General features: G+C 37.8%; 2 protein-coding genes across 3 annotated transcripts; one reads left to right on the forward strand and one right to left on the reverse strand.

Annotated features, from left to right (window-relative positions):
- Positions 1 to 493: 493 nt before the first annotated feature.
- On the forward strand, positions 494 to 2501 carry dynlt1b (dynein light chain Tctex-type 1b). The gene is made up of 5 exons (XM_044049461.1): positions 494 to 578; positions 729 to 770; positions 1290 to 1413; positions 1499 to 1576; positions 1791 to 2501. The coding sequence occupies exons 1-5, from the start codon at positions 552 to 554 to the stop codon at positions 1859 to 1861; spliced, it is 342 nt and encodes a 113-aa protein (XP_043905396.1). The 5' UTR covers positions 494 to 551; the 3' UTR covers positions 1862 to 2501.
- Positions 2502 to 11282, reverse strand: tmem181 (transmembrane protein 181). Of its 2 annotated transcripts, none has more exons than XM_044049458.1 (17): positions 10939 to 11282; positions 8788 to 8891; positions 7756 to 7823; positions 7089 to 7179; positions 6811 to 6929; positions 6065 to 6181; positions 5827 to 5907; positions 5643 to 5742; positions 5346 to 5476; positions 5158 to 5249; positions 4966 to 5023; positions 4619 to 4721; positions 4472 to 4523; positions 4292 to 4374; positions 4085 to 4174; positions 3917 to 3983; positions 2502 to 3796 (listed from the first exon to the last, which is right to left on the reverse strand). In XM_044049458.1, the coding sequence occupies exons 1-17, from the start codon at positions 11070 to 11072 to the stop codon at positions 3712 to 3714; spliced, it is 1575 nt and encodes a 524-aa protein (XP_043905393.1). In that variant the 5' UTR covers positions 11073 to 11282; the 3' UTR covers positions 2502 to 3711. The 2 variants fall into 2 exon arrangements, with proteins under 2 accessions (XP_043905393.1, XP_043905395.1); XM_044049460.1 differs by lacking the exon at positions 10939 to 11282 and adding an exon at positions 9163 to 10476.
- Between the last annotated feature and the right edge of the window lie 601 nt (positions 11283 to 11883).

An 11883-nucleotide genomic window follows, 5' to 3' on the forward strand; every position in this document is an offset into this window, starting at 1 on the left:
ACCAGTAAATGTTTTTTGAAGCAATCTCAAGATTTACACTTTAGCTTAAAATTCGTCTCACCCACTGTTTTTACAGGTCATTTTAAGTTACTTGTTTTGTCCCATATGATCTATTTTGTTGCTAATTCTCTTGCTGTGATTTTGTAACATGTGTCAAGAAAAGTGCTATACAACTCAAGTTTATTATTATTATTTGTGTAAGATATTATTTTGTTGACAAGGGCAAGAAGTTCTTACGTCCCCTTCACTCTAGCCTTCAAAATAAGAGCCCTGGGTTCCGGTCACGACAACATCCTGTCAAAACTTACATTAACAATTTACATTATTATTATTGGATTTTGAATCTGATTAATACAGCCAGGCAACTAATAAAGGATGTTGTTGGAATGGTGGTCATCAAAACAAATCGATTTCAGTCTAAGTCTTATTTTCCTACGCAAACATAGAGAAGCCAACAACTTTATTTAAACTTTAATTTTGAAGGAATATGACCGGAAGTTATATTTTCGGACTGACCGGAGTCACTTGACGCTTCCGGTAGAGATAAAACCATGGACGAGTATCAAACAGAAGAGGAGGTAGGTGTCATAATTTTAACTATTTATCGTGTATCTTTATTACAACTGTAAACGTTTTCTCTGTGTCTCGTCGCTGTGAAACGGTTTGATTTAGCAGCTGCTCGGCTAACCTGCTAGCTTAAACTGCACTATTTTGTTCTTCACCCACAGACTGCGTTCATCGTTGAAGATGTGAGCAAAGTAATTAAAGAGGTAAAAATCGTCCTCTGTTTTTTTCTATTGTTGTAATATGTTGTCATATTTGTCTGCTCAGTGATACTTTTTAGCTACCAACTTTTGTGTTTAGCGACAGTCGGTTGCTAAGGAACGCAGACGGTTGCTAGGCAGCACCGAAAGCCCCCACACTGACTATATTTCAATTCAGTAGTTTACTGATAAAGTTATATTTTATGGCATATAATGTCATGTATTTATATCATGTATTGACATGTATCATAGCATTTATTTCATTTAATCGTTTTAGTTCTGCTTATTTATTGATATTATTAGTATTTATTTAGTTATAACTCTGCCTGTTGTTTCTCCTAAAACTCTTGAAATAGTGATTCATTGGTTCCTTTTTTTGTGCAATTTCTATCATTATTAAAACATCCAACCTGGTCTTTGTTTGCATAAATTAAAATGTGTGTTTTGTGTCTGTGAGTGGAGGTGTATCTTTTGTGTTAGTTAGTTAGATCTACTGTCCTTAATTCCAGTTTGTTGTGTCTGTAGTCAGTAGAAGTCGCCATAGGAGGAAGTACCTACCAACACAGCAGAGTAAACCAGTGGTCCACATCTGTTGTGGAGCAGTGCCTCAGTCAGCTCAGCAAAATGGGAAAGCCTTTCAAATATATTGGTATGTTTGTTTTCTCCCGTCAGAAAAAAAAAATTGTTGTAAAAAAAAGTTGGCATTAAAACTCAGTTTTTGTTTTTCCCCTCAGTAACCTGCATCATCATGCAGAAAAATGGTGCTGGTCTACAAACTGCTAGCGCCTGCTTCTGGGACAACTCTACTGATGGTAAAATCAAACACTCCTCTGTATAATAAAATACACTCAATATTTGTTTTTAACAGTTTGTCACATCTCTACAAATGGAAAACTAATATTTGGCAGCAAATATTAGTTTAGTCTTGAGAAGGGTTGTCTCTTAGAGTGTCACAAACTGGTAGCATTAAATGCATAAATGCAAAGGTGATGCTGTCACTAACTCAGTGTTTATTTCATTAAACAGGGAGCTGTGCAGTGAGGTGGGAGAACAAGTCCATGTACTGTATCGTCAGTGTTTTTGGCCTCGCCATTTGAACCCACTGCTGTACACCTGCTTATTACCTTCACCAAGGAGACTTTTGTGAGCAGTGTAACTCAAAAAATGAAGGACAGATTTTTACAAAGCACGCCTCGGATGTAGGTTATGATCCAAGAAAGAAATTATTAGATTTCAGTGGTGATCCAGATTCAGGAAGGTTTAAAAAAAAAAAAAAACATTTAACCTTGCATTATACAGGAGTTATTTTTTGTTTTGACATCTTCATTAAGTCTGCTAAAATTGTGAAAATTGGCTGTTATGTTAAAACTGAATGGCCAGTGTAATGATAATAAGAAAAAAGTAACCATATTGATTACTTATAAGCTTTGCTTTCACTACACAGATCTCTTGCCCAAAATGGGGTTTCACAGAATAACAGCAAGCTGCTTTATAGTATTAAGGGACTTCATAATTCCATGTTCAAATGCAGAAAATACAGGGGTGTTAATTATGACACAAAACAACAGCTTTGAGGAAAAGTACCTGTGTGCATCTTCATGACATGTCACCATCTTCATGACATATCACCAAAAAGGCACTTAAGTTTTCAAAAGATTTGTTTGGCCTTCTCAGATTCATCTGAATGAAGTATTACTGTATATTCTTTTTGATTAAATACAATTGATTTAAACACTATGGGGTATATACTGACTTTATTGTATGTGAAATGAAAGTGTGGTACATGTACACATTTTCTCATAAAATAAGAAAAATCTCAAAAAAAATGTCTAACATATCATAACTCTCAATTACCTCATTTGACCACCTCAAATCAACATGTTACATTCACTCTGACAAATCAGGTATTTACATGATTTAAGACTGCAGCCCATTTATGTAAAGACAAGGCACCATCTTGATTTGAATCCACATTGAGATTTTACAAACTAGGAAAACAATTGTTTTTTGCCAATTGTATTCATGGCAGAAAATGGCAAAGTTAGGACCCGAAAAATTTCCTTAAATAGTCGTGATTTACATAAGGCAAAAACTATTTGGCTAATGGTATAAATACCACATGTGCAGGGATAAGAAATGTTCACTTTCTAGATCAGTAGTACATTAACACAACATCATTAGAAATCCATGCAGTTAATCAAAATGTGTCCAAGTAATCAGATAATACAGTATCAAATGTCACCACCTTGCAGCAAAATAAATACAATTAACATAAAAGTGAAAGGAGTGCAATAACAAAGCTGCTTTCAACGAAAAGCTCTGGTAAGGAGTGGTGGAAAATCAGTGGCACTGTGTACAGTTAAGGCTCTTTCTGTATTATATTTAAAACACATTGTCACAGCCAGCACTGCTATTATGAACTCAGGTGGTCAGAAAACAGAGTGGAATGGCAAAAACAACACAGAATCGAATTAGAAAGACAAGAAAGCATTAAAAAAAGAGAAGAGAAATTAACATGTTACCTGATTATTTTTAACTACGGATGTAAAGATAAAATAATCACATTAGTGAAATATCTGGCATTTTACATGTTTACATTGTTTGATTTTATTCTACCGAGCCTGCAGCCATGTGATCGTCCAAGTCACACGGTTGCAGGTTCACTTTCCTCCACAGATCTATGTTTACATAATGTAAACATTTGTTTTTCAGTGAGACTGGAAGTATAAAGTATAAACAGGAGGAGGATCTTCAACTTTCAGTGAAATTACAGTACATTCAATAGACATGGAACCTTTTTTTTAAAAAATAGATTTATGTACACTTAACAATATATCATTCCATCCAAATACTTGCTTATGTACACATACTGTACATGGGATTGATTGTTTTCATGAAATCTTGTGGTTTTTCAACAGGAATACTGGAAAAAAGACGAGTGCGAGATTCAGTCACTGTCACTCTCGTCCTGGTACTTGGCAGTTGCTTTGATTGCGCGTCCATTTTGTAAAGGCATGTCTTCATAATCGCTCCTTCACAAAGAGAAAACATCACATTACGCTAAATTAAATGTTCTACCACTGCACATACACTAAAGTTCAATCGGAATTACAGTACACTTTTTCAAGAGTTTCAAGAGCAATCCGTCTTACCCATATATTACTTCATCATCCGAGTCATTTAGCATGGAGAACGCAGGATTATCCTTCAACTGGGAGTCTGCGAAATTTAACACAACCAGGTGCAATAAATACAAAAGCTCATTATGACCCTGAAGAGTAGAGGAAAGATTAAGAATTGTCAGAGACTGCATTAGTTACCATAAAGGGCATTTTTGGAGGGGGAATACACAAATGCTAATGTGTACAAGTAAAAGTTGAGAAGACCATAGAAGGATAAAAATTCAGCTGGTATGTCTGGAGTTAAGGAATAATAGCTCACTCATGTGTCATGTTGCACAGTTTAAAGTTTTGGTTAACAAAGTGGTTTAAAACAAATAATATATACATATATAGAGAAAAGGATATAGTTTTGATAATGAGTAGAGAGTTCAGCCACAAAGTTGTTCTGGAGAGCCTTGGCACCAAACCTCAGGTAGAGAATAACCATGCTGGAGGGGGGGGGGAGAACAACAAAAATCAATCAGATCGAAAGAAACCAAGCTCTTCAAAGAGCTCTTCCCACTTTCTAACAAGAACAGAACAGACCTTATGATGAGCACCACAAACGTCAGCACCGTCAAAAACTTGAGCCGGAGATCTACGGTTTGGTAACACACAGCAAATGAGGGTTAAAATGAGCGGTAAAATGTTGTTACTGAATCAAATACAGAGAGGTGTGGTTTGGTGTTATACCCGAGTACGGCATGTTTTTGAGTTCAGAACAAGCTCTGACAATGAGGAAAATCAGGTAGAGGATGTAGAGGGCAACCACAATCAGGAAAAAGATCTTCATGCCCTGCAGAAATAACAATGGATATTATTTATTTATAAAGGACATAAACAAAGTGTCTGGTCGAAATATACAGGTGTCTTAACATTTGTTGTATTTTGGACAACTGGACAACAAGTTGCCATATAAAAAAACTGCTAGTTTATGAATTTATACCAAGTTGTTTTGGCGTAAATCATTTAAACCGTCATGGTTTGATTAAATGATCCAACTGGTATCTAAGCATGTCTTTAAAAGGCCAAAGTCTCACCTGAAAGTTCACGATATCCACTTTGTACTGATATGTAGGATCCTTGAGTTCATTGACCCTGAAAAGTCAGACAAAAAGAGTAGATTTTGTTCAGTCCTGAGCAGAGACTGTATATAAAAGTGGACGTAGTCTGGTTTGAAAAATGAACCCTAAGGGAGTCATTGAGGTAGTTGCTGGTGACGTCACACTTACGTTTGCCAAATACCCAGTGTAACCGCTGAGAGCCACAGAAGACCGACAATGATCAACTTAGGCAGGTAGAACGTCAGGAACTTTCTCTCACCCTGTGGAAACAACACAAACTGTTAAAAAAACAAAAAACAAAAAACAAAACAAGACTCATAGTAGAATTAGCGGGAAATCAATAATACTGGACCCACCTGAACTCTGATGCCATGGTAGACGCAGAGCCAGAAGAGTAAGAGAGCACACAGGAACAGAGCCTGAAAGAAATCATCCAACGTCCCAGGGAACCAGCTGTTGACCAGGAATGACAGTGGGAAGAATGGATCTGAACAGCAAAAAAAGCAACACCATCAACCTTAACATCTTAAAAAGTAACATTTAAACTTTATTTGGGTGTAAAAGAGCTACTGTAGCTCTTTTTGTAATGGCTTACAAGTGAGACAGTGGAAAAACAAGCACATTCACAGATAAAGGCACAATAATAAACTCACCGTTGTAGAGTAAAAGCAATGGGAGCAGGATAGACATCCATTTTTGCTCGATGCCCCAGTCCCTCATCGAAAACTTCCTCAGAGAATGAGCAAACAGACACTGGAAAATAATGAGAGAGAAGTCAGTAACAGTAGATTTCACACATACAGATAAAAGAAGTCTTCATGTAACCACCTCTCTTACCGTCACCATGAAGGTCAGCACCACAAAAACGAACCGGAACCAGATTTCTACTTGTGAGAAGGTGGGATTATACGTTTTCCACTGAACAGGAAAGGAGGTAAACCAGAGAACAGGAAGGAGGTAAACAAAAAAACTTAAGAGCTCAAGATATAAAATAAAATCCAGTACTGAAACAAATACAGACATTAGAGTTGGTTTTATGAAATTGAGAAAAATCCTGTTGGCGTTTGTCACCTACCACAAACTTAACCTTGAGTTCAAACGTGATGTTTTCAAGGTCCTTGAAACTGACCACAACCTGATACTGGGTGTAGTTCAAATATCCCAGATGAAGCACAATAATCTCCTCACATTTCTGTTAGGAGACAAAAAAAAAGATGCATCTCTGTCAGTTCACTTAACGATCTAAGGCCGTAGCAAAATCAATACATTTGATTCCATTAATATACTTTTAGGAAGGTATTTCTAGAGATATGCAACATTTCTTCAGTAAACTGATGTCACATGGTGGGTATCTTTTAAAAACATTAATTGTAGCAACAGAAAAAGCAATTCATCTCAAGTGGTATTTATGAAATGGATTCAATTCCTGTTGAAACCGACAAATGATCTGTATATTGCAAGATGGATGAAATGGAAATGCGTTTGGATTTTTTTTTGTCTGTTTGTCTGTGTCTAATATTTTCTTCAGTTGGATGTCAGGCTGTGTGCAAACATTTCCATTGGTTGTTTTTTTCTTGTTTGATGTCCCCACCTGCCTTCTGTCTGACCAAACAGGAGTCGCTTGATCGTATGATAATTTTCACATCCTGTGTTGCTACACTTGCACTGTATTTTGTTTCTTGTCTTTTTTGTTTGTATGATAAATGATATTTCATGTACACACTATGCTGCGCCTGTCGCTGCTGCCTGACTACATGATTAATGACAACGAAGAAAAAAGACAGAGAGAGAGAAAAGGTTGAGTTGCTGATTGACACTCACATTCATGCAGTGCAGCGTTCGGGATTTCTGGTGCACGTTGTTAATGTGCATCACGCTGGCGTCCTGCATCACTCCCTTCAGTTCCACGTTGATTTCAAAAGGCTGCCGAAAGTCTCCCACTGACACACAGAGAGCAGCAACAGTGAGCCACTATTAATGAGCCGCAGATGTTTATACAGCATAATAACAGATAACAGTCTGTGAAATGTCATGCGGAGACGCCCTCCTCATTAAACACAGTGAACAGCTGTCATGTGTCACTCAGTGGGTGGCCTTACTATTGCTGTTTTCGGCCTGCATCACACAGGTGAGCCATAGCTGCTGGTTGTATGTGGTGAGAGGAGGAGAAACTAGGATGAAGGGCCCCGTCTGAAAACATACAGTTAATGACATCAGCAAATATGTTCATCATTCAATCAATGCCGTCATTAAAAAGACATTCAAGATTACCTCTTTCCCGTTATAGCACATAGCAACAAACACGTCATAAAGCCGCATCTAACCTAACACAGACAATACTGCATACCCACAGAAAGGTCAGAATCTCGACTCATAAAAAACACTCTTATCATCACCAAACACATTTAAACACCAATCAAGCAGACACCGTAACACAATCAGCCTGATCATCTAAACAAAGAACAAACATGTCTGCTGGACAGCAGAGACTCCACAGGTTTTTTATCACTTTACAACCTAGATTTGACTCTACAGTGATTACAGTGAATTTACACTTCTGTTACCTTTATTTTTATTCACACAGAGCTTGTAATTGAAGATATATACAGTACTATAAAAACAAATAATCCACATATAATAATCCAATAATCTCGGACATAACAACATTCACAGTGTTGTATTACATTATGATGATACACCATAATATTTTGGACAAAAAACTCCAAAGACTGACAATAAATTCACACCTACATAGAAATGTCTTACCTTAACTGAGGCATTTTTTACCAATAACTGATCACCACTGTGCTCTTGCTCAGCAATGACCCGAGGACCTACAAAAAAAAGAAGAATAGTGATATTTTTGTGTGCCAGTGTGGCCCCACTCATTCACATACAACTCTAACACATATACTGATACACAAAAAAACACAAGTGCAACAATAATGAAGAGTCACACTGACTCAAGGTTAGTGAGGTTAAAGTGTTGGTGCATGTGAACTGAACATACTGATCTTTGTGTTTATTAAAAGTCAAGGTTAAATGACATGTAATGGTTAAGTTCAGTATTACATACATACATACATACATATATATATATATATATACATATATATATATATACACACATATTATCTACATAGAACATAAAATGAACTGAATTTCAATTAGATAACAATTATTGCTTCAGTCAAAGTCGGAGGTCTCCAACTCACGCCCTCGCCCTCCCATACAGAGTAGTTGTTTGTTCCCATACAGTTCCTAACCAGACTTGAACATCATGTGGCCCCCAGGTCATTGCAGTTTGAGACCCCAGGCCTATGTGTTTGAAATTAGAGCAGATGGACTTGTTTCACAAGATTGTGGTGAACAACATGAATGGTTTTTCCCTCTTCCAAAAGTGTGCACAACAGAAAAAAGAGTCGCTGAACTATTCAGACAGAAGAGGATGGTCTTCATGTATTAAAGATTGTTTATCAGTGCTTGATAACAGCATGTTCTCCACGTGAGTGTGTGTGTGTGTGTGTGCGACGACTCTCTAAATTGACTGTAGGTGTGAGGTTTGAAAGTAAATGTTTGTCTCTATGTGGTCCTGTGATGGACTGGCACCAGTCCCAGAGTGTACCCTGCCTTTTGCCCTATGTCAACTGGGATTGGCACCAGCGACCCTCATGTGGACGATACAGCTGCATGGATGCACGTTTGATAACAAGTGGTAGTGGCCGTGAATCACGTGACAGGATGAATTATGACCGAGTGTTATTGCAGTGCTGCAGCAGTGATGTTTCTCAGACGTACCTGCGACCCCAACGAACAATGTGAGGCCGAAGCAGACCAGGAACACCACGAAGACCAGGACAAAATGTCTTTTGGACAGGGTGTAGAGCCGCATAGGAGCTAGTCTGTCACAAGGAGACACGCAATAATTTTAACCCGCACTCGATAATGACCACAAGTATAGACAGAAAGCAGAAGAAGATTAATTTAATCTTCTCTCTTTTTTTTATAAAGCCGTTACAGACAGTGCAGGTGCGGGTATGTCAACATAGCTAGCTTCTATGCTACGTAACACAAGCAGTAACATATGTCAGGAGAGAGCAAAATCATATTCTCGCACGTTTTAATCATCCAGTCACATATCTGCAGTGTCCTACAAACAATTCTCATACTCACTGCTCCATTTGTGCCCGTTTTAAGTGTCAGGAGCGAGAAAAAGCTTTAAAAGTCAGTCCGCCAAAGCCACATCCGTGAATGCGCGTCAGCCAGCAGTGCAACGTCATCGAATAGGCGGGGTCGGGATCACGTGGCGACGATGTGGCGGAAAGAGAACGTGCTTGTCTGAGGCACGCACCTGATGGGATCGCGCACTGATTGTGGAGCGTCTGAGGTGAGTATTCTCTATTTTTATTGAATTTTATTGCCACAATAAAAGCAATGGCCTGTATGAAATACACATTGTCCACGTGAAATTCACCCAAATATAACATGAGCACCACCATTTTATTCTGAAGGTTCTACAAAATAAAATAAACAGGGTGTGCATTCCTTTTGGCAGAACTGGTTATACAGCTGCTGAGATTTGCATCCCACATTTTATTTAGCCAGGAAGCTTGTTACACGTGTGAAATTAACTCTCATATGCAAGAAGACATTCATAAAATGGTCCAAAAAAGAGACAGTAAGAGACAGCTGTCTGGGCAAAAATGTCTTGTTGATGCCATAGGTCAAATGACTGGTTCATAACAATAGCAATGGCACAGTAACACAGTAAGTCAAATTACAATTTGGATGGACCACACTAGGTGCCTCTCCTGCCTATTTCAAGTGTCCTGTGTACCTAATAAAGTGGCCTATGAATGTAGTTTCCTCAGTTTCAGAGTGTGTGCTGACTTAGTGCCACTACTGCCACAATGTACTGACATATTAACTGAACAAAGCCATTGTTAATGTTATCAGTGACGCATTTTACACCTTAAACTTGTCAAAATATCTATGGTGGAAAAAAGAGCCCAATATACAGCTCAGTGGAGGATGAATGTGCATGAGCAGGCCACATTTTCTGCCCCCTCTGTTGAATATTTATGCATCTATAGAAAAGTGTGGAGTTAGACATCAGATATGTGTGACTCCACTGTTGTACTCAAACAGTCAAAACAGTATTTAGCACTGTGTGGTATGTTGTGCTATGTTTTGTAGGTCGCCTATATCACTGTCTAACTTTTTAAAAGGTAGTCAAATATCATATTTTTTCTTTTGATAGTAGGGCGAAGTCAATTAATTTTATTTCATGAAAAAAGTTGCTCAGTCATTGGTTCCTGCTGCCAGAACTAACAGGCTGGATGAGAATACATTTTGCGCATGCGCAGCAGGATTTAATAGCATTTGAATGTCGACTTTTAATTTGCAATAAACTATTTAGGAGACATGAATTTATTGCAATTTAAGTGATACAATTCTCTATTTTAAACGTGGATTGTGACGTTTCACAACAAATTACAAACACCAGTGTTATCTTCCATCTTCCTGAAAACACTTGTTGACTTTAATGGGACTGAAGGCCTCTCCCTCGATTAGATTGCGATATTAATCTATTATTAATATACTATATATAAATATATGTATATACACATATATACATATATATATATATACATATATACATATATATGTATATATGTTGATAATGTGCGACTGAAACTATGAATTCGTCTTAGTCTTGCTTGTTTTCCCGCATCTATGATATTATTCTACATCGTTTTATTTCCTGATGGCTGCGCTTGTTGATGAAATGAATGTAAATTAATAATGAATAAAAGCGACGAACCTTTGTCTTGTTTTGTTTGTTTTGCGTCTGCCATCTTAACACAAACACAGCGGGGCCAAATGAAGAGGAATTTTTAATACATTTTTGATAATGTTACTGATGTTGATGATTTGTGTTAGACCCACCTGTAAAAGCGGTCATCTCTGTACGGTGTCAGCTCCTCCTTCAGCTCGGTGTAGGCCTCCTGGATCCTCCTGCAGAAGTGTTTCAGCTCACTGTACAGAGGGTTTTCCAACATCGACGAGTAGTCGCTGTCCATGATCACACAGAGCTGAAAATGGCGACGGAAAAAACAAAAAAACACACAGGCCGACGGCCTTTTTTTTTTTAAACAAAAAGAGGAGCGCAATAACGACTGGGTGCTGTCACGCTGTGGACCCGAATGTGCAGTAGGAGCGGGTTTGATTGTGTCCCTTTTCAAAGCAGACAGAGAGGGAGACACACAAAGGGAGTTTAAAGGGACGAGAAGCGCAGGGAGGTGGCGGCGGTCACGTGATCACAGTTCAGCACCATGGACAGAGGCAGAGCAGGGGCGTTTAAAGATAAATCCTGATCAGGATGAGCAATCACAAAGATTTCATAATATTCATAATAATACCAAGTGCTTTTTTGTGTTTCTGTTTGTGCCCATGTATGATTTTTTTTGGCAAGATTGTGTATTTTTTCATTTTTGTTATTTCCAGTTCAGCTCCTACAGTGATGCTAAAATACACAGTGGACAAAGTGTTAAACTCATACCGTTAAGTGCCAAAAATGTGCCATTCAAACTGCAATTTTTGTCATGCAATTGATTTACTCTATACACGAGATCTTGTCATTTGGCCATATTCGGCATATAAACATGGTATTTCCACTAGATGGCACTGTCACAAGTATTGCTGCTATTGCTTCAACACAATTTTTCCTCTTTTTTTTACTTTGCATGTAGTGTATTGAAAATAATTAATATTTTCTGTTTCTTTTTCCATTTAAACAGATGGTGTAGTGACAGAAACAAAAAAACATCATTAGTATTTGGTATCAATAATTAGGTCAGATTTGATCCTGTTATTTCCAGCTCACGGAAATGT

This window comes from Solea senegalensis, linkage group LG17, assembly GCF_019176455.1.
Source record: "Solea senegalensis isolate Sse05_10M linkage group LG17, IFAPA_SoseM_1, whole genome shotgun sequence".
NCBI lineage: Eukaryota > Metazoa > Chordata > Actinopteri > Pleuronectiformes > Soleidae > Solea > Solea senegalensis.